The following is a 23605-nucleotide window of genomic DNA, read 5'->3' as shown; positions in this document are numbered from 1 at the left end:
TAGAAATGTACAAGTAATTGACACAATTACATGCATAAATTGAGACATGCATAACTAATTAAATGAATACGGCAAATATGAAATAATGAAAACAACCGATAGTCACCTCACTAATCTGCTAATGGCAAGTGCGTGAATTGTGGCCCAGTCTACCACACTTGCCGCACTCGTACTGCTCAAGGTCAGTAAGAAATGGGGTTCCTCTCCCATGCCTCGTTCTTCCGGGTATCTGATCCATAACCATCCTGTGCCTCGTCCTCTTCCTTGATCCACACTTGTTCCAACGGTAAGCTGGATCCACAATGTACTTTGGCCCATCATATGGAGGCCACTCTCTAGGGTCCCGGAAAGGCACGAAGCAGGGGCTCCATGTGTGCACAAGCGTGTCGACACTAAACTCGTGAGGTATCCTGCTCTTGATATTATAGTTGCGATGCCTAGCTGCTACCACCAAATGGGAACATAGAAAGTCGTACTGCCTTGGTTTACCACAAGTACATGTGAAATCTTGGAGGATAACCACATGCATCATCGACTCTCGGACCTTGCCGTCGGATGTTGTACCGCCCCTATGCTCGACCTGATAAGTCCCTATGGCGTGGTCAAAGTATGTAACCTCATATGTGCTAGCCCTTTCATTTGCCTTCTCTAGGTGTGCCTTTGGTTTTGGAGCCCATATCTCTCCATCACTCTGCAACTTCAATGCATGGACGTGTTTATCGTTGAACTAGACAACAAGCTTGTAGAAGGTGAATTGAATTATTGCATTCACGGGCATACCACGTATCCCTAATAGCAACTTATTGAATGACTCCGCCATGTTGCTGCACTGAAACTCATACCTCCATCCACCGGCGTCGTGAGCTCTTGTCTATTTCTCCAAATCCCTCATCAAACCTGTGAGCCATTGTCTACCTTCTGCATTTGATACGGTTCTGGCCTGCTCCAACTTTTTCTGAAAGAACTTGTCCTCAAGCTATCAAGCAGCCTCCTAGAATAGATCAAAGTTATCCTTCACGCCATCCTTCTAGAGTAGATTCTCGGCAAGGTGCCAAGTACACCAATGATGGTGCAAAGGTGCATACCCCTCTATCTGCTCTCGCACGGCATTAAGTATGCCGTGGTGCCTATCAGATATGACGTCAACCTCCCTGCCAAGCCCAACCACATGTATCTGGACTAGCCTCAAGAACCATCCCTAACTGTCATTGTTCTCCTTCTCAACCAAAGCAAATGCCAAAGGAACCAACTTGTTGTTCGCGTCACAGGATATGGCTATAAGAAGTGTGCCCTGGTATTTACCAATCAAGAATGTACCATCAATGGAGAAGATAGGACAACAGTACCTAAAGGCCTCGACACACTGAGGAAAGCACCAGAAAGCATGGAAGAATATCTGCCTCCCATCCTTCCATGCATTTGGTTTTGGCATGTACTCATAATGCATGCCTAGATTCACCGCTTTGATTGCATTGAAAAGTATTGCCAGCTGCTCGTACCCATCCTCCCAGTCCCCATATATCATCTTCCACACTTGCTGCTTAGCCCTCCAAGCTTTACCATAAGTTATCACATAACCTCCATATAACGTCTCAACGGTCCTGATAATTGTCCTAACCTTCATGTTGGGTTCTCCCTGTAATATTCCCATCAACCGCTTGGCAATGAGGGTAGATGTCAACTATCGATGCTTCAGTGTCAGCTCATGGTCAGCACAATTGTGTGGCCCGACAACTTTTGTGATCTTCCACTTTCCGGTGACCTTTTGCTTCCTTGCACAAACCCTCCATGGGCAGCGTTCTTTGTCACACACAACTGTGTAACGGCGCTCCACATATGAATGCAAGACCTTGTAAGGTCTCTTTCATATCACAACAAACACCTGCAACCACCTCTTCAATGTAGGGAGGTCCTTGAATACCCTCCCACTCTCAATTACCATGTTAGGGCTGGCCTCAGGAGCTTCTAGGAGCTCATCATCATGTCCTTCTGCACACGCCTAGTCAGAATGAGCAAGATCGCTAAACTCGTGAACTCTTGGATCACGGTGGCCGGGAAAGATACGCCTCAGCATCTCAACATCACGCTCTGTCAGCTCTCCAACAGGACGATCATCATCAAAATCAAGAGCCCTTGCCATCTCATATGGCTCTGAATCATTCATAATTTCAACACCATTAGAGCCACAAAATCCATCTCCACAGAGCACTTGCGCAACAACAGTGGGCACATCCACATTGTCTGGAATATCTACTGCAACATAAGTACAAAATGAGGAAAGAATGAAAAATTGGATGTAAGGAATGGGGTAAGCTCCCAATAACCATGTGGATAAGACACTTACTCGGATGATTCTGTGTCAAAGGGATCTCATGAGGAGGATCTACCACAACATCATAAGTCTGACAAGCATCTCCAACTAGCATATTGGGGGCAGATTGAGCATCGGGACCATAGGTGCAACCTTCGCATCCATATTAGGTTTCGAGATGGGAGGGTCAAAGTGTGCCTGCTGACCCATTGGTGGGGAAAACCCATGAGGGATGGGATCAACTAACACCCGACGCACAACCACGTCTAAACTTTGGAACTGACACTTCATAGCCGATCTCACATAGTTCTCCCACTGCTCTGCACACCCGATTAGGATCATCTTCCTAAGGATGTTGGGAGGATAACCTAGGTGAAGTACACCCTCCACTGCGATGCCATCATCATCATTAGTTCCATGGCAATATAGCTCCTCCCAAGCCCTTACAACCAACTCACTAAACGATGGCTTCTCATTGAATAACACAGGCACGCTTTGCATCTCAACAAACTCAACATATCTATAGCGATCTCTTTCCACGGTGCCTCCATGATATATGCTCACTAGATTGTCCAACTAGTTCAAACACGTAACGAAACACATGTCCTTTAGTCCAAATTAGACGATAGATAGTACCTAACAAATACTTTCTAACTACAAACTAAGTAAATAAGATAATAACTACATATATATATACATTGTACTCACTAAATAGCTAGATCCTATTTAGTTAACTAAATATATAACTACCTATCTAAGTAGCTATCTAACTATATCTATGTACCTATGTATCTATGTTTCTATCTATCTACATATCTATCTCACTAGATCACTAACTAAATCAACTACCTAAGTTATCACATTAACTAGTAAATAACAAATCTCAAAACTACTACACTACAATCAAATCTAACTAAGTACGTGCATTGCATATTCATAATTTTTACCTGTCCGACGATGGAGTCGCGGATGTCGACAGAGTCATAGCGGACGCCGGGATCGATGGCCCTAGGATGGAGTCGCAGCGGATGGCGGGCGTGGGTGAGGCCGACGAGCCGGGCCGGCGGTAGCGCGGCCGGGGTTGGCGGTGGTGCGTGGCGGGCGTGGGATGGCCAACGCTCCGCGCGGTGAGGCTGGCACGACGGGCGTGGGAGGCACGGCGGGAGCCCGACACGGCGGACGCGACCGGCACGGGCGGCATGGGCACGACACGGCACGGGCACGGCGGGCACCTGCGCGGGCGGCACGGCGGCCGAGGCCGGGCGTGGTCGTGGGCGGCATGGCGGGCTCCTGCGCACGCGGCACGGCGGGTGAGGCCGGGCGTGGTCGTGGGTGGCATGGCGGGCTCCTGTGCAGGCAGCACGACGGGCGAGGCCGTGCGCGGTGGCTGCGCGGTGGATGCCGCGGGCACGGGCGAGAGCGCAGGGGAAGGGCGCGGGCGCGGGCGCTGGCGGCCGGGGGCAGGCGAGGGCGCGGGCGCGGGCGGCGGCGGCGGTGTGCTGGTTCAGGCGCGAGAGAGAGGGAGAGGAAGAGAGAAAGGTAGGGAGGGCCCAAACGTAAGATAGGCTTGGCGCCAATAACCACGGCGCCAAGCTCGACGCCAAGATCTACGGCGCCAAGCTTGGTGCCAAGAAAGTGATTTTCATAAAGAGATATTCCTTTTAGAGCCTGTTTGAATCCCATAAAGAAACCGATATCTAGAAAGTGATTTTTATTTCATTATTAAATTACTTTCTAATTCCTCTCGATTTTTCTAGGAACCAAACCAGTCAGAGACAGTACAAAATTTAATATTACAAGATGTATTAGAATACAGATACAATCGCTGTATAAATCTCTAAGCTTTAATTAAGTTGTTCTCGTGGCCGCATAGTAATTTGTACGTTCTGTTGTAACGCATGGACACGTTTGCTAGTTTGTACAAAATTCGTAGTTCTATATAAGGTGGGCATGAGTAAAAGTTGGTAGTCCGAGGATTCACTTCAAGAGGAATTATTAAACTTTTCTTGTGAAAATAGAGATATTCCTTTTAGAGCCTGTTTGATTCCCATAAAGAACCCGATATCTAGAAAGTGATTTTCATTTCATTATTAAATTACTTTATAATTCCTCTCAATTTTTCTGGGAACCAAACAAGGCCGTATATTTTTTTTTGTCATTTTGAGATATTCGACTAGCAGAAATCTACACTAGTCAATAGTTTTGCACACATGAATTTGCTGAAACTACAAAATGGCATCATTCGGTATGCCAAAATATTGCTCCTTTAATTGCATCACCTTCCAAATTCACAGTAAACTGACTCAAGCGCATTGACACCACTGGTTTGAGGGTAGACAAGAATTTATCGCAACCTGTCATTTCAAATTCACGAGATAACGTTGCAACCCACCATATATCGCCTATTGTGCCAATTTACAGGACTAGCAACAAGGAATACGTCAAAAGGTACTTGGCTCAAACAGTCTTTACACCTTCTATAAATTGGGTACCACCACGAAAGTACATTTCGAACCAACCAAAGATCATTGCTTGCAAGGAGCTCCGTATAGCAGGTACGCCCAGAACATCACAACAGTTCTTTTGTAGCTCACTTCATATAATTTCTTTCAAATTCTAGTTTTTACTTAGTTTCAAATTATTGTGTTTAATATACATATAGACATGACATGACGTATATCTAGATATATAGCAAAAGTTATGTACAAAGAATATTTTTCTCTTAGTAATATGTGCATATTTATGTATATTCCTACTGTTGCATGAGCTTATATATAGTACAAAACTTGACTATTTCTGATGATCTGTAAGTCAAGAATGATCTTTCAGATAGAGTAGATTATCATCTCATCTCAGTGCTTATTATGACTTCTATGCCCTCAGGTTAATCAGGTTCACCAAGAGCAATGAAGATTCTTGTGTGTGCTGTTCTCATGCTTGTCCTCATCAGCAATTGCACTGCAGAGATACCCCCTATAATGGCTGCAGAAAAGAGCAGCCGTGATGAGGTCGCAGGAGGAGGAAATGCATATGCTGCAACATGCAATGGATGCCATGAGGACCCCGTTACCAAACGGGCCCCCCCTACCAAAGGGAGACCTTGAGGACCCTTAATCTACCAACTACAACTCTCCACCGCTACCATGCAAATATCCTGTACCTTGCTATCCCCCATATGTATGTACCAGCACCTTATTACGATATTAATATATAAAATAAATAAAAGTGGTCAAAGCTGTCCAAAGGATTACCATAGGACCCCTTTGAAACCGCTCCTAGCCTAACTTCACGCTCAGCTTCCAGAGCTGTACCAAACGCTTAAAATAGAACTAGATTCTGGCGAGGAACCGACGAAAATCACTTTCTGGTGGAGAACTGACAAAAATCACTTACTCCCCACTAGAATCATTCCTTCAGAGAATCAAGAAGTGAAACTTAAGAATCAGGAATGAGATCTCTACCGAAGTGTCACCCCTCCTGCTTCCGGGTCACACCTCCGTACTCAAAACCTCACCCAAAATATGCATTACATAGAAAAGAAAGAAATATTATCGGAAAAGACCCCAGAGCCTCGCTAAAAAATTAACTGTCGAAACAAGCATACATAGACATGAAAGAAAGAAAGAAAGAAAGAAATGCCACAAAAGAGCAGCTGTACGTCGTACGGTGAACCAACAGCACTGGAGCTCTACTGACTTCATCAGAAGACCAGCACCAGAGATATATTACACAGCACCGCTCTCACCTACTACCAAAAGCTAACGCTCCAGCACAATGTACATCTATTATCCACTGTATGTAATAAACTTGTACATGGCCAAAAGGATTTACAGTGCCGAAAACCTACCTCTCATCTAACTACTGAGTTCCCGAAAACACCACACCTGGTTGTATACAGGCAACATAAATCCTTGATTATCTGCAAGTACCCTATTTAAACCATGTAGTAAAACCGAACTCTCAGCGTCACTTATGCCACCTGCTCGTCGTATCTGACGCCAATCCGTGAAAGGGGATTAGTGTGTAGTCGTATTTGACGCCAATGCATGCATAAAAAGGGATTAGTGTGCATCTACAGCTGTACAGTTCGGTGGCTGCTGATGTTGGCCACTCAGGGACGCCATCCTTGCTCGCTTCTCTGAAATCAGAAACAGGAAAGTGTTTGGTTCAGTATAAGAGTACATCAAATTCTGTCTTTTTGCATCACGATGCAAATAATTTGCTGTCTGCTTACCTCCTGTAACGATTAGCTTCTCGACACGTGCCACAATGTGCTTCCCGTACGTGTAACTCTTCAGTTCATTCAAGTGTAGTTTGATGCTTGAGAGGATCATCTCTAGGTACTTGTCATCACATGTCTGAAGGACTCTCTGTACAACATAGTTACCAAACTGATCCTTCATCAATTCCTGCAAAACAGATGCATATAGTCCTGAGTCATGAATGAAAAATTGCATCACCAATAAACTCCAAAAAAATTTAAGAGCACCATCAAACTTGTTAAACTCCAACAAAGAGAACATGGCATGCATGTTCAAACAGATTAAAGGCCAAAGCACCATGTGCATGTACAACATGTACATACTACCTGTGCCAATTGAAATCTAACAGCTATAGTGCCCAGAATACTCCACAAGGCTCTTATGAAATTGGCAACAGATGTGAAAATAATTCTAGCTACACAAGAAAAAAAACAATAACCATGGTGCTACTGATGTGTGAAATGTATACCAAAATGCCATCTATTATTGTCATGAAAAATACAGCCATGACATGAATTAGGTAATATTATTATGCAGATGTAGTCTTAATGTCTTGAAACACTGTGATCAACCATAAAAGTGGAATGGTTTGTCTATGGAATGCCAAAATGTACCAGCTTATAGCAATATAAAATAGGACAAACCTGAAATGTTTGACCAGATGAAATGATTTCCCCAATAAGGCTATCACGTTCTTCAGGAGTTCCAAAAGCCAAACATTTCTCAATGACATTAGAAGCAAACTTTTGCTTGCTCAAAATGACCACTTGCCCTGAGAGCTTTTGAATGATGGATGAACGTTCTTCTGGCTTCCCGTGTTCCAACACATGCTATAGAATGTTCGAAACAGATTTCACAAAAAAAAAAACCAAGTTAGTACACCAGAGGCAAAGGCAACATAATATAACAGCACAGCAGAGAAAGTAGCTTGATTTTGCTCAAATATCATTAACATAGTTCCTGAGTTTATTAAGTGAATATTCCAATGTACCATGGAAATCAAAAGTTAGATATTCAAATAAACACAAGAGGGAGAAATAATTCACATACTTGAACAACATAGTTCCCAAATTTATCATCCGTCAAATGGAAGGTCTGCTGCACAATTTTATTCATGATAGCACTTTGAGTCACAGGATCATGGCAATGCTCCAGAACTCTCTGTAACAATGAAATTAGTTAGTACATGGAACAAGACTCATCTTAAAAAAGGCAATGATGTGTTATGTACCTGAATGACTCTGCAGCCATATTGATGGGTACATAGAACAAGAATTTGTGAAAGTATAGGATCAATAACAAACAGAATGCGGTCTTCAGGAACACACTCAATGCATTTCTGGATCACATGGTTACCATTTTGATCACCAATACATTTCAGAACATAATTCTTGAGCTCATGAACAATGTCGATCTTTCGATCCATATCAACTACCTCCAAAACCTGTTAATATGAACAACAGAAATTATCTCATAAAGCACAAGGATAGATTAAACTTCATTGGACGTGGTGCAGGAGATCAACAAAAAGAAATTAAAAAATCATAATGCATCTGGTTCTAATGCCATTGGATTTCAAAAGGATCACAACAAATTACTGTGGATAATTTGCCATAGATAGTAATAACAGGACTAAGGACATTCAAGCAAGCATGGACAACCCACAAGATGACGTCCATTAAGGCCAGAGTTAATATAAATTGGGTTGGCAATGCGGCTGTAAGCAGAGATTTCCAAGAGTGAATTTAACTGTTGTTCCCACAAGCTAACGAATGAGGTTACAACGACCAAAATAATCATTTGATTGCCACATGATGACCAGGAAATCCTATAGTGAAGCCAATCCTCAAACCAAAAACCATCTAACAGTCTGCTAGACCCTTGAGTTTTCCAGTGAAAGTTCAGTAATTTAGGACATAAATCAGGTAAAGCAAACTATAATTGGGGATGAAGCTTCCATAACAATGTCACATGTGAAATGAAGAGGCTGTTTGAGACTAATTTAAAAGGCACAGAACCACCAAAGGACATGCAACTAGGGTTATTAATTAGAATTAGAAATAAAAATAACACCACAATGAACAAAGTAACAGTGCACAACAGAGGGGCAAAGTTGAGTAGTCAGAAATCATGACATAACAGTAAAAAAACTGTTTTGTATTCCTCAACTAAATATCCAGCTTGTTAAAACTAAAATAAAATACATGTCACTCCAACTCAAACCGATCATAGAAATTTGAATCTAGATATCATAAAACATATTGGCCTATAGTGGAGCCTGGAGACCAACATACTGACTTGGTGCAGGAGCACTTTTTTTGAAAAAAATCAAACTTCATGTATTACAACAATTAGCCAAAATACAAGTGTTTTGGTGTACAAAAATTTATACAATTAGACACGAGCTTCAAATGCTTTCCCACAATACTGGTTTTGCAGGAACAAATGATATATTTTATGAGAAAACAATGGTGAAAGGTAACTTCAACGACCTGACAAAATAAAATATGCCTTGTATTCTTGAACAGAGGGAGTAAATCATTAAGGTAACTGGCAGCATTTCTACACCAGAATAAATGCAATCATCATACTAAAATCATATTATATTATTAATGTTTTACACAAACTAATTGCAAGCCCCTGAAGAAAGCATCAATACTCGTTGGAAAGAAAAAGCAAGCATTTCCAAAATTTGCCAACTATGAAAAGTAATGTGACATCAATCTAGCCCGAAATTACTACATTAATAGGGAAAAAGAAATTTGGTATATGTTTCTGTGGTTAAATTGCAATGTAATCAGGGACTGCCCAGCACCACCATTGTAAGCAGCATATGCCCAGCCAATAGACCCCTACCCCTTTATATAAGCAAATCTATTTCTTATGGCTACTTTCATGCAGAATTTTCATGTGTGCTAAGTAAGCTGAAGACTAAATCCATTTATGATGAAAAACAGCATTAACCAGGTTAAAGTGAACTAAGAGACGAAAATAATCATATAACATTTTTTTGGTTTTAAACAACAGAAAAAAAAAAGAATTGAAATTCAGATCTTATATTTGGAAAAAAGAGACCTTGTAAACAATTGCACAGAACATTGCATAAAAGGTACAAAGTATGGACGGATCACATATTTTGTTCAAAGCTTTGATGGCATAATATATATACGCAATACTAAACATAGAACAGACCTTCTGAACTACCCTGCAACCATACATCTGGAGGCTGAGTTCCAAAATGTGACCTTTGAGTTGATCTGCCAATTGGATTAACTGACTTTCTGTAGCGAACTCGAAAAACTGAGAACACCACAATACAAGTGTCAGGATTACACAAGAAATATAAATAATCCAACTAGGATAGACAGATATACCTTCTGGATAACATAATTGCCAAAAACATCAGTTGTTAGAGCAATGGCATTGGATAATATCTCTGGAAATATTTTTTCCCGGACATCCGGTGATGCAATTTCGAGTTTTTGTTGAATAAACCGGCTTCCATATTGATCCATACTGCATTAGAACAGAAATGAATGAGATGAAATTTTCCGTTGAAGAAATAGAAATGTAGAATGAAAGAAAGAAAGAAAGAAAGACTTGCCTAACTTCCTTAACGCGGCCCACTACATCAATCAGCTCCACTGAATCAAGTCCATTTCTATCTGCATTATCCAAAGAAGGCACATCCTGGTAGTTTGCTGATGTATTGTCGTGATAGACCTGTGATCCAATATTTCTACCCATTGCCTTTCTATTGAGGGAGAAGAGCCGTGATTGCTGATCACCATGTGGTACAACGTGCCTCGAGTTTGGATAAAAATGAGATACAGATCTTTGCATTCTTGAATAGGGAAAACGAGGCTCATCATGATAGATCCTACTATCATTATATGACAGATTATCCTCAGGAAGATACTGTTGTGCAAGTAGATCCTCAAGGAACGCCCTTCGACTCCTAACCAAATCAAAGTCTGTATTGCTGTTGTATCTATTGCTCATGGGGTTGATCATATTAGTCATAGCCGCATTGCGAGAAAGATTGGTTCCTCTAGGCAAGTTGCCTGATTGCATTATAGCTAGCTGTTCAGCCAAAGATAAGTGATCAACACCCTTTATGTGATGGCGACTGATCCTTGAAACACTGGAACCATCTAATTCACTGGTCTGCCTCCGTAAAATACCATCTCCATACATTGGTGGTGGATGCACATCCGACCTAGGTGCCCGAAAAACATTACCAACCAAAGGTGATCGGTTTTCATCACCAATTTTAGAGAAATCTCTTTGACGCTTGAGTATTTCATCTAGTAGCTCTTCCCCATGGTTCCTTTGGTCCATTACTGGGCTATTAGACAGCCTCAACCCAGATAAAGCATCTGAAAGACCAGAATCAGCCATGTACGAAGCATTAAGATCCCTATTGCCATAAGCATTCATCTTTTCTATGTTTGACATGAAGCGATTCTGGATATTTCTGTGATATTCAGCATTGTCGGGATCCATGTCTGTCCAAAGCGAGCCCATGTCAAATGCAGAGTAGTTTGACATAGCGCCACCACTATGAACTCTGCTCGGTCCAAACTGCCGTTCATCCAAGTCTCCAGTACCATTAAGTACGAGGCTAGGTGGTCCAACAGATAAAGATGCAGAATTGCCAGAATGTTCCTGAAGCAAATATATAAAGCCAAAATTATTTCAAATGAACAAGGCATTTTCTTCCAACAGTTAGCAAAGAAATGAAAGTAATAAATTAAACAAAAGAATTATGAAAAGATCTTAGAGATACGAGGTTTTACAAAAAAAAAAAAGGGGTACAAAATAAATCATTAAGCATGCAAACATGACAGTGAATGTCAGTACCACAACAAGGGGCAGCATAGGGAAGGTGCTGCCAGGGCTGCAAAACCACCCACCCCCAATCCAGCCCACCCACTGCACATATTACCCCTTTTTACACAGTACCTTGATTAACGTGTATAACCATGATTAACATGCCCACAAGTATGGTTTACATCTAATTTTCCATTACTAAGCACCCTCCTTGCCCTATTCCAAGCTCCGCCCCCCAGCACAGTGGCACCAGAACAGATAAGAAAAGTTGCATGTAGAATAGAAAGTTCAGTTCCAAGCAAATGCAGATTGAAGCTAATCGTCCAACAAATTGACATGTAAAATAATTGTCTCTAAAAAACAGTCATCTGCTGAAGTAAAAATAGATTTTAAGAACCATAACTATTAATTGTCTAAATAGATGAAAAAGTGTGTTCTTGCAACATGGAAGAGAGGAAGATAAATTATCCCTTCAATTATGTATCTTGGTGAGTTATCTATGCAAGCCATTCTATATGATGGTCTGGACATGGCAAATGGACACAGAAAACGTAGTTCCCAAGTGCTGGCGAACTAGAAGCAGCAAACATCATCATCAGCAGTAGGCGGCTCCCAATATATATCGCCTATACTGATGCTGATTTGTGCGTAAACAAGTACATGTGGCAAATCCAAATCTTTTGAGCAAAATCACACAGATCCCATGCTATATTTAGAAGATAACAACACATCCGACCTGACATCCAAGCATCTATCTAATCTAAAAGAGAAATATAAATACCTGCAAGAACCAACAGAATGTCACTCAAGACAAGAAACACTTTTGTTTAGCATTGGAAACCAAACAACACTAAAGATGGCAACTTTGACGTTTCTGCCAACTTCGTTGCACACAGAAACCTTAATCATCTGTTTAATAAAAGGGAAAAATACGAATCCCAACCCAAGCATCAAAGACACAAGAACATCGAATTAATCCGAGTAGCAACCGTGAGATGCATCTCTAATCTTCAGAGGCCCATCGACGGAACAATGGCAATGGCAAACCCCAACCTAAACGATCCAATCTACATCCACCAAAGAAACCAAAACCATCGATGAGCAAGAGCAGCAACACCCCTCACCTGAGCTCCAGCGGCACCGCGGTGCCTGCTGACATCGTCCATCCTCGCGCCGAACCCGAGCCCGTCGATTCCGGAGAAGAACGACGCGCCGCCGCCGCCGCCGCCAAACACCCTCTCCGCCGCCACCGCTGCCGCCGCGGCGCCCTCCATCGTCGGCGGCGCGCTGCCACTGCGCAGCGGGTCCCAGCCCCGCAGCGCCTCCCCTCCGTCGCCACCCCCGCCGCCGCCGCCGTCGCCGAACGGAGCCATCGTCTCCGCCTCCTCTCGCAACGCCGCACGCGCGCGCTCGAGAAAAATTAGGTTGGGTTTGAACGAAACCACCCGCAGGAGGCGCGGGTAACAATTGGGCACGCCCGGGTGGAGTGGGTTGGGTTGGGTGGCGGCGCCTTTTTCTCTAGTCTCTAGGGTTAGGGTTTTCCGGGGTTTTGGGCTTGACGTGGGTTGGGTTTAGAGGGGCGCGGAGGGAATGGAAAACTTGGCATCAGGGACTAGGGATTCGACGCCAGGAAAGCAGGAGATAGGAATGCGATTCCCTTCAGGAGCCGTGCGGGCTGGGGAGGAGAAAGAAAAACCCTTGGTTTCAAATTTTTGCTGTTGCTTTCCAAGTCGAAGGGACTACGTTTTGTTCAAGTTTTGAGGGTGTTTGTGACTGCTCCATTCTAAGTTTTTCAGCTTTGCTTCGTGTTTTTTAGCCAAATAGGTTCAACTCCACGCGCTCCGTTCAGGAAAAAATGTAGAGTTGTGAAGCACATAAAGGGGTGCTCCACAAACTCCAGGTTTTTCATGGAGCCGCTCCACGGTGGAATTTGTAGAGCAGAATTCGTGGAGCCGTCCCAAACAATTTTGTGATCAAACAAAGGGTTTGGCAAAAGACTAATTTGTTCTTTACTAATTAGTTAATTTGCTTATCAACTTCTTATCCTAGTAAAAGCATAGTTTAAAAATGCATATGTTGGCGCAAGATGTGACCACACAACAAAGTGCTGGAACATACGAATTGCAAACTGATGAGCTCGTAGCAAGCCTACGCAATCCGGACCACCCGGTATGAAATACTGAGTCACCTAATTTGTCAAGTCTACTAGAAAGCTTGTGAGAACATGTCTACAGGCACCCTATTAGAGCGGATGTTCCTAAGGTTATTCTAGGATCATCAAGATTGCCTAGAATGTCTCAAATCGTTGTGGAGATGAAGAGAAAATAAAATTGAGGTTTCAAAAAAGTAGGGTTTAGAGAAATAAAAAATAGTAGAGTTTTGTTTGATGGATATCCTCAATTGAGCATGGCCCTTTATATTTATAGGATGGGAGGTCTATCTCGAACTAGAGTCTAAATAAATCGAGAACTACAATAAAAATCAACTCAAACTCCATAATGAAAGCTAATTTCATCTGGATATCTAATCTGGCCGGCAAAACCCGACCACCTAGCATGCATATCGGGTCACCTATTTTGCATGAGTTGGATTCTTTTTGAAGTCCATAACTCTATCATCTGGAATCCAAATTAGTTGTTATAAGAAATATAAATCCCAACGAAGTTTTATTGATTTTGGTGGTTGATTGACAATATAATCATTAGGATTAACAATATTTGCTAGCATACAAGGTATCCCCAAGGAAAGGGATGCAATAAGGATGGGCTTGAGCTAGGATAAGGATAAGGTGGAGATCAAGCAATTAACACCTAAAAATCAAAGAGAGGCATTGAAAACCCTAGAGAACAAGCAGAAACTCAAGACATCAAGAAAGAGAAGCACAAACAAAAGGACATAAAAAATTCAACTCAGAAAGCACGAAAGGCCGGTGTCAGGCAGGAACAATGGCAAGAGGGGGAAAGGTGGAGCTTTGGTTCATGGTGGCTCACCGGCGGGGATGGTTTTGGGAAGTAGCTGTTGTTCGCTGGCGGGGAAGTAGAAAGGCAACAGCTTGCGGTGTCCGCGTCACAGTTCGGTGACGAGGCAGACGTGCTCCTGGTCAAAGTTGCAGGGGTGGATAGCATGGCTTGGAGCAGAGGTGCGACGACGACGAGGAGATGTCACGGCACGGCGAACAGCGCGACGCAAGGGAGCTTCGGGCGGCTGAGTATGGTGACAGCACGGCGAGGCCGAGCAGCAGGTTGCGGCAGCCGGCCAAGGTGGGGCTACGCGGTGGAGACGTCCGGTGGTCAGAGCAGAGGGAGCCGAGGACGCATCGGCCATGGTCGTCTGGGTCAACGACAGTGCGCTCGGGCAACTGCAAGACGGCGGCTCGAAGCAGAGGCCCGCGGTGGTCGAAGGTGACGCGGTCGCGGGGCTTGGGCAACATCGTGGCACGACGCGACGTGATGTGACATGGGCACGATGGCGAGACGCGTCCGTGGGGTCACGGCGAGGACGGAGGCAGAGCACAGCGCTGCTAGCTCGAAGGCGAGGCCGCGTCGAGGAACGGCGGAGCGAGGTGGTTGTCGTGGTCTTGGAGCAGGGGCTCGTCGGGGTTCTCCGTGGCTAGCTGGTGGCGTGGCATGGCGAGGATGGAGCAGGGGCGCGGCCATGGATGAGGAGAGCATAGCGTCGCAAGGTTGTTGAGGGTCTGAGGGAGCTTGCAGTGGACGACGTCGCGGCTGTGCGGCCGGTTCGGAGAGGAGGCAGAGGTGGGCTCCGGCGGCACGGCTTGAAGGGGAGCTCAGGGTAGCATGGCCAGACGATGGCATGATATGGCCAGGGTAGCTCGGCTAGAGGCGCTCCTGGCGATGCGACGGTGGGAGGAGCTCAGGCCAGCAGGGTGAGGCTGGTGCGCAGGGAGGTGATGGTGCGAATGGGGAAATGGAGAGGAGCGACAGCGGCTATAGGGGGACACCGAGTGGGCGGTGGCAGCTGGCTTCTTATAGGCGCATGCGAGCTAGGGCTTCAGGCGCCGACGGTGATGCCTCGGCGTTTGTACCGTAGCAGGGCACGTGGCGAGCATCGAGCGGAGGGGCACGGACGCCCAGGGCATGGGGCCATGGGTGCATGCGGGATTTCTCCCACTCGGTGGTAGCGGCATCTAGGGAGCGAGCACTCCCTAGCGCTTGGAGAGGCAGCGCCATCTGCTTGGGCCAGCTGGGCCAGGAGGTGAGGTGGGCTGCTGGGGAAAGAGGAGGAGGGGTGCTTGGGCCACAACGAATCGAGCCAGGAGGGCAGCGAAAGTCCGAGCAGGCCAGCTAAGCTTGCTACGGGTTGGGCCAACGGTGGAGGAAGCTAGGCCACAGCTGGGGAGGGAGGAGTGAGGCCGATTGGGCTGCACGGAGAGGAGGAAGGGGGATGGGCCGGCTGGGTTAGAAGGAAGAAAGGAAAAGGGATTTCTAAATTCCAATTAGGGAGAAGATAGGAGGGTTTCCCATTTATGACTCAATGAAATTTGAGAGGGAACTTAAAAGGGATTTGAGAGGAATTTAGGGAGAGGAGGAAAAGGATTTCCCAATTCCTTGCTAGGGAAAAGATAGGGGTCTCCCCATTTTGCTATGACGATATGAGAAGAATTTCAATGGAATTGAGAGGAATTCAAAAGGGATTTGAATGAATTTGCGACGGATTTGAGATGGATTCAAGGAGGGAAGTTTTGCTATGGCTTTGTGCACTCCAAACGAGACTCAAATACAAAACCAATTCAAGAACACCGGCACACTCCTACAATCAATTCTATATGTGTGCACAAGTTATTTAGCAAGCTCTTCAAGGTTTTGACTTAGGTTTGACCTAGCGACTACATGCTTCACACGTTGTAGACAATTTTTTAAAAAGCTCGCATTTTTTGTTGCACGAAAACCCAGGATGTTATAGTACTCCCGGATGAAGTGCTGCAATGGTATATCTGTGCGCTTGCAGAACATTCCCAATTATATATATTCTTTCTAAGTCACAAGTAAATACAAAGTACACTTCTTAGTGTCATTCTAGTAGTGATGCTTGGAAGTGTCAACAAGCATTTCTGACGCCGTTGCCAGGGAGGGCATATGGCTAAAAGAGAATTGGTCAAATAAATACTTATTGATGATATCATAACTGTGCACCACTACACAAGCAGACTTACCCTTGTTTTAATCTGTTCATATCTTATATAGGGTATTGTAGGATTGGTTTTGATTCACCAACAAATTCCATCAATCATAATCAAGCCGATCAAGAGGCAGCTCAACACCAATTTCTGAAGCTATGGCTGACAAAACACTATGCGAGTTCTCTGCTCCAAGCACCGAGAACATTCGCACTCGACCAACACTCAAAACCAACAACCATGAGTTTGAACTCAAGGCAAGCCTCATCAACATGGTGCAAGCTACCCCATTTAGCGGAAAGGCACATGAAGATGCTAGTGCTCATCTCCAAAATTTTCTAGAGATTAGCAGCACAATCATCATCAAGGACATTGCTCAAGATATCATACTACTTCACCTATTTCCATTCTTGCTCGTGGGAAGGGCGAAGCAGTGGTTCTACGCTAACAAAGAGGATATCAACACATGGGCAAGATGTTCGAAGGCCTTTCTAGCAAAGTTTTTCACCATAGACAAAACCAATGCCTTAAGAGAAAAAAATTCCAACTTCCAGCAATAGAAAGGTGAAACCATTCCAGAGGCATAGGAACATTTCCAAGAATATATTTCAGATTGCCCTCATCATGGAATGAAGGATTGGTTGCTCATGCAAGGTTTTTATCATGGATTAACCCAGAAAGCTCATAAACAACTCGATGCTACTGCTGGAGGAGCATTTATGTCACTCACCCTTAGAAAAGCTGAAGCTCTCATGGAAAAGATAGCCTCTAATCAAGGCTGGTCTCAAGGAAGTATCCAATCATGCAACAAGAGCGAAGAAGCACAAGAAGAGGTGTGTGAACTATCGACCAAGATGGACATATTGCTAAATTGGCTCGAACAACAAGCCAATTACAAAAAGGATCGACCGGCCATCCAGGACATTTATGATTTGCAAACTTTTTGTAATATCTATGGAACCATTGGACACTCAGAGAGTAACTATCTAGAACCACAATAGTATGTAAATTACATCACTAACAATTCTGGTTCACGGCAACAAAGACAAGGATGGAGTCAACCACAACGATCAAACTGTCAAGGTAAGTACCTAGGTAACTATTATAATTCTTCTAATCCTAATCAGCCATCCTTGAGAGATTTAATTTTAGAACAAGCCAAGATTAATGAGAACATTTCCAAAAAGCTTGCTTCTAATGATAAGGTTTTAGAAAATATAAACACTAAAATGGAAAGTTTTTCTTCTGCTATAAAGGACCAACTTAGCTATAATAAAAAGATAGAATCATAAATAGCTCAGCTGGCCACTGCTCTGCCTTTTGCACTAACCTTGAAAAGGTCAATGCCATAACCACAAGAGGTCGCAAGTCTACTCATGATCCTCCATATCCTCCAAGGCCAGGTAAGACACCAGCAGTACAGCAGGAGAAGAAGAACGATGAAGTTGAAGAAGTTGAGCCACAAGAACAAGAATTGCAACAAGATTTTCATGACACCAACCTCCTACCGTTTCCACAAAGAAATAAAAAAGCCAAAGTGGATGAGCAGTTTGGTAAGTTTGTGGAGGTAATTCAAAAGTTATATATCAATATCTCTCTGCTAGATGCCATATAGGTACCTACCTTTGCGAAGTGTCTCAAAGACATTCTGAACAACAAGAGACCACTGTCCACCACCGAAGTAATCAAGTTAACGGAGGAGTGTAGCGTGGCCATCCTGAACACATCGCCCGTAAAGAAGAAGGATTTAGGATGCCCCACTGTCGACTGTTCAATCAGAAACCAGAACTTTGAAAATGCACTATGTGATCTTGGCGCAAGCATTAGTGTCATGTCCAAAGCCGTCTTCGACAAGGTCAACTATTCAACACTCATGCCAACATCAATGTGCCTGCAACTATCTGACCAATCAGTTCACTACCCTGCAGGAATCGCCGAGAATATTCTGGTAAAAATAAGAAATTTCCTTGTACTAGTGGATTTTGTGGTACTTGACATGCATGAGGACATAAAGATACCCCTCATTCTTGGGAGGCCCTTCTTGAGCACCACAAATGCACACATTGATGTCGGAGCTGGAGAAATCCGATTTCATATCAACGAGAAGGAAGAACGATTCGCCTTCAAACCAAGACCGGAACAATGCTCTAAATTGGTGTGGCAACAGAACCAAGTGCAACCATCAAGGTCTCCATCTCTAAGACCAATTGATACACCTGAGGAATAAGCAAAGACTAGAGAAGTCCAGTTCGATGGGCTCAAAATTCTGAACCCTCGCCGGGAGGTAAAATCGGTAGTTATCCATATTTACCTTTTACATTGCATAAATTATTTTTTTGCATTTACATTGAGGAAATAAAGTTTCATCAATGCATTATAAAACTTTAAGCCCCATGTGAATAATTTTTATGGTGTGTAAAAACCCACAAGAATATTTACCGTGGAGGTGTAAAAATTAAAAATACCATGCATACATTTAGATATATTCCATAGTATCATAAAATATTTTCTGCACACTATATATATACATGTGTATACAGAGGAAATATAGGCATATGGACCCACAGACATCTAGGATCCACTACGATAGAATCGCCCAATTTATACAAGCTCAAGCACGGCTACCCCCGCTTAACACGTTGGCACGCACACACTTGCACTTATATAAACCCAGTAGTCCACCGATTGTCACGAAGGACCTCGGTAAATCAATATCACAACCAAGATCAAACGATTAAGCAAATACACATCACATACACAAAGTTGCAACAAAATAATATTACAATTGAGTTCACAAATAATAATATGTTGCCAAGTTTACAAATACAATGGCTAAAACAACATAGCTTTAAAATGATTACAATAACATAAAGTTTCAAATACACTGATAGCATAAGTAACATCCTCCAACAATAGCATATAGGTGAGAAATAAATATAGAGTCACCGAGCCCACCGGCGGTTAGCCACCATCTTCAGCAGGCTAAGAACTGCACCTGCAACATAGTGGGATAAACCCTAAGTACTCGAATGTACTCAGCTACACTTACCCAACAGGAAAAAAATAAAAAACTCTCAAGGATATGCAAGGCTTATTTAGTGGAGCTGTTTGGACAGCATAACTTTGTAAAAAGAGCATTATTATCATAAGTCCTTACTTTCAATTTGTTCGTCAATATTTTAGCATCAAGTTTAGTGAAGCTTATTATGGCTAACTTTGCACCTATTCCAGGTTATTATCACTTGATTAAGCTAAAGCAAACATTAGTAACCATATCCAGGTTATCATATAATAATCATAACCATCATGTTCCATCCAATGTTACTACGATGAGGAAGCTCAGTCAAGTTTCTCACTATCTAGGAGAGACAGCGATTCGAATCAATTACAACCAACTGGGCAAAAATCCTAACACAAACCCATAGTTCCCCCGTTGGGTCACGTTGGGTCACCTTTGGTATAACTCAAGACTCAACTTCGCGGGTTTGATCAGCACCTCACTCTCAGGGACTAACCAGCTGCCAGGACGCTCAGGCCTTGCCTTCCCTTGGTCTCATATCTGGCTCCCCACACATCTTTACTACCTCTAGTGTGTGCACTTGGACAGAACGACTCCTGGCCTGAGTTCAGCTACTCGGCTTCATAGTCGGAATAAGTTATCCGGGTTATCCGGGCAACTAAGTGAGCGGTTGTGTTCAAAATGACATGAGGGCCCACAACGATACGGTCCTTAACTGACATAGACATGATAAATATGCACACAAGATCTCCATGTCCTACTGCCTCTCAATCACAAGATCCCATCTGGTCTCCATTTATTCATCACCACATGGTTATTTTCTACGATAGAAAATATAGCCAACTGTGATCAGGTATCCACCTATATTGCAGGTGACAGAAAATCACCCACTTCTACCTGTCTAAGCATGGCTAAGCATAGAACGTCTTACTTATACTAGTAAGGGTTTAGGTATTTATATATAGTGGGCAAGGTAGGAAATATGCACCAACGGTTTCATTCAACTCCTATCATCTAATGCAGCATACAAAAATTATACTTATGTGCATTTGTAAAATGAGAGGGTAGGAGACTTAGAATGCTCTGGGGCTTGCCTAGGATCCTAGGTCAGTGCTTGTTAGATGACACTCACTTGGTGAGCATCTCCTGTTCAGGCATGTACTCTCGGGGTCTTTCCATCTTCTGCATAGGTCCACCAACACACCATCTTCGGGGCTTATCCACCAACACCGTCTTTTGGTTTGACTCCAACATCCCGTGCTTCACGTCCACGCATGGTACATCTAGCATACCTAAATGAGATGCAAGATGCAAGTGCATGAATACGAAGAATGGTAACATGCGATGCATCATGTAAAAGCATTTAAAACAAGCACAAAGCTACACCACATGACATGAGCACCTAGAGAGCAAGTTATTTACATCAAGTCTAACATAGAGATAGCAAGCACATCAAGCATGGCATGCTAGTCAACTCAAGTTCAGTTCATCAAGTATTTATTAATCAAAAACTAACTAAACACATGTTTAGCCAAACAAGAGTAAGCTAACGCGATTAACTTAGCACATGCCCAGAATCTGGACAGCAACACAGAAGGCACTTGTTTCAACTATAACTGGAGTTATAGGCATCAAACAAAGGTGATCCTATACTTTTTGGAAATCATAGGAAATTGTCTATGACTTTGTTATTTACACCTAGAGTGGATTCAAAGGTTAACAAGGTTGAAAAACACTAACAAGCAGATCTACACAAACTAGGACATAAACTGACATGAACTTCAGAAATGCATAACTGGAGTTTTAATCATCTAACAAACATTATTCTTAACTTTGTAGAAAGATTACTAAGTTATCTATAACTTTATTATTATCATCTTAAGATGGTTCTACAGCTAACAAGGTTAAACAACACCAAGAAGACATCTTTGTGCAGATTTGGATAAAACCTGCCATTCCACTTTGAACAGCTATAACTGGAGTTATAAACCACCAAAAAGGATGTTCTTGGACATTTTAGAAATCTTAACAAAAGAGCTACAACTCTTCTATTATCATCAATACATGATTCCATGTTTAAATAAGCCACACAATATAATCATTCAGATCTGTTTAGAGGACACGCAAAACCTGATAGCAAATTTCTAAAATCTATAACTCCTAAACCATCAGGCCTAAAATCATGAAATGTTAGGAAAAGAAAGATAAAGAAATTATATACAATTTTGGTATTCACCACATTTACAGGAAATATTATTTGCATCACGAAAGTATCACTACCACAGAACTGTACATGCAGCCATTTTCAGCACATAAGCAAAGTGATGCTTTACTTGATTCTTTAACAAGGTCATGCATGTACAACTCATTGCATGGATCATAAACTACTTATGAACCTGGTTAATTAACATTAGTCATAGCTAACATAAAAACACATCAACACATTTAAAAAGGAGCTAGAGCAATGGGTTGCAACTTGCATAAGCACATAGTCATTAGTAGATATACCAATCAAGAGAGCACCTAAACAAGCCATTCCAAGGATCAACCAACTAACCTTGCTCAGCAACATTCCACTCAGCAAACAAGTGTTACAATCATCATAAGAAACACATATAAGCTTATCTACTATTAAGCTTTCATTAGCTTTTCTATATATAAAAATCTATATATTAATTATAGGTGATGTTGCAAACATCTCATTTGGATCTCAAATTTTTATGAGAGAGAGATGATGACAAAACATGATTACTATACAAATCTTACATGCTCAGGTTTTATAAATTAATCATTACAAAAAAAGACAAATTGCTATTGCAAGAAAACATGTGTGAGCAAGATAAATCTAAAACACACTATTTTCTTCAAACACCTAGCCATATTATGTATTAACATGACACAACAACATCATACCAAGGTAATGGAACAACATTTTTCATTTTTACACCTTCCTAAAAATTATAACTTATTTAAAATCATTTTATAAAGCACTAAACATGTTAAATCAATAAATCTATCATACTGTATCCAATGAACCTAAAATTTTTACTACAGTACACATATAGCATTAGTAACCTACCATAAACATTTCATAGCAATTGGAGCACCATAACTCGTGATATGAATTTATTCCTAGAAAAACCTAATTAACACAAATAAATAAAAACAACAGAAACTTTCTACTAACACATATCATATTATGACTCTACTACGTAGATCCGCTCACAAGGATTCCAAAACGTCTTCATTTGCTATTTTATAATTTTTCTATGATTTACTATGATTTTTCAAAGTTTCAGCCGATTAAATGCAACAAAGGAAAAGAAAAAAGGAAAACACATTTGCATCAGGAACCCTGTAGATCACACAAATCATCTAAGCCCACAATTGTAAATCCTTTATCTCTAGGCTTTTTGCATCAGGACCCAACAAAGAGTTTCTATCTACGTTTTACTCCCTTTTCTTCTTCCTCGACGGGAAACAGAGCAGAGGACGAGCTCGGCACGGCCGATTCCGGCTAGGACGACAGTCCTCCAATGATGAGAGGCGGCGACAGAGCACCAAGGCATGCTCGTGCACCTACAGCTGGGTGCAGCTCGGCCTGAGGCGCTCTACAGCACCACATCACGAGCAGCAGTGGCTCCAAGCCGTAGGGTCCGGTGATGGTGGGGAGAACGGCAGCGGCGGTAGCTGGGGACAGCGAGGTTGGCTAGGGAAGGTGCAACGTGGTGGCCAACTCGACCGAAGGAGGGAGGAAGAAGGACCAGTGGTGGCAGAGGGGCTCTGCCGTGGAGGCCATGGTGGGCATGCCCGCGCTCTCAAGCAGAGCGAGGGAGAGGGAACTAAGTGCAAGAGACAGAGAGCGAGGGAAAGAGAATGAGAGAGAGAGAGAGAGCGAGAGGAGGGTGCCGATCTCCGTTTTCTTTTCTCGAGCACGGGCGAGGTGGCGCGCGCACGAGGCCACGCAACAGCGAAGCGCTACGGCCAGTCGGCCATGACCAACTCCTGAAGTTGTTTCAAATCGATTAAAAAATTGACTGAAT

The 23605-nt window shown here is 42.9% G+C and overlaps 1 protein-coding gene and 1 non-coding gene across 3 annotated transcripts; both read right to left on the bottom strand.

Annotated features, from left to right (window-relative positions):
• Positions 1–5865: 5865 nt before the first annotated feature.
• Positions 5866–15342, bottom strand: LOC136497349 (pumilio homolog 3-like). 2 transcript variants are annotated; one of them, XM_066493147.1, is made up of 9 exons: positions 14397–15342; positions 10178–11241; positions 9948–10089; positions 9766–9873; positions 7805–8017; positions 7624–7734; positions 7218–7403; positions 6546–6720; positions 5866–6449 (listed from the first exon to the last, which is right to left on the bottom strand). In XM_066493147.1, the coding sequence occupies exons 1-9, from the start codon at positions 14529–14531 to the stop codon at positions 6373–6375; spliced, it is 2211 nt and encodes a 736-aa protein (XP_066349244.1). In that variant the 5' UTR covers positions 14532–15342; the 3' UTR covers positions 5866–6372. The 2 variants fall into 2 exon arrangements, with proteins under 2 accessions (XP_066349244.1, XP_066349243.1); XM_066493146.1 differs by lacking the exon at positions 14397–15342 and adding an exon at positions 12531–12965.
• A 1724-nt stretch (positions 15343–17066) lies between these two features.
• On the bottom strand, positions 17067–17173 carry LOC136498786 (small nucleolar RNA R71). The gene has a single exon (XR_010769785.1). It is a non-coding gene; the product is annotated as a small nucleolar RNA R71 (small nucleolar RNA).
• Between the last annotated feature and the right edge of the window lie 6432 nt (positions 17174–23605).

The sequence above is a fragment of the Miscanthus floridulus genome, chromosome 12, assembly GCF_019320115.1.
Source record: "Miscanthus floridulus cultivar M001 chromosome 12, ASM1932011v1, whole genome shotgun sequence".
NCBI lineage: Eukaryota > Viridiplantae > Streptophyta > Magnoliopsida > Poales > Poaceae > Miscanthus > Miscanthus floridulus.
The sequence above is the reverse complement of the archived record's forward strand: the minus strand, read 5'-3'. Positions and strand labels throughout refer to the sequence as shown.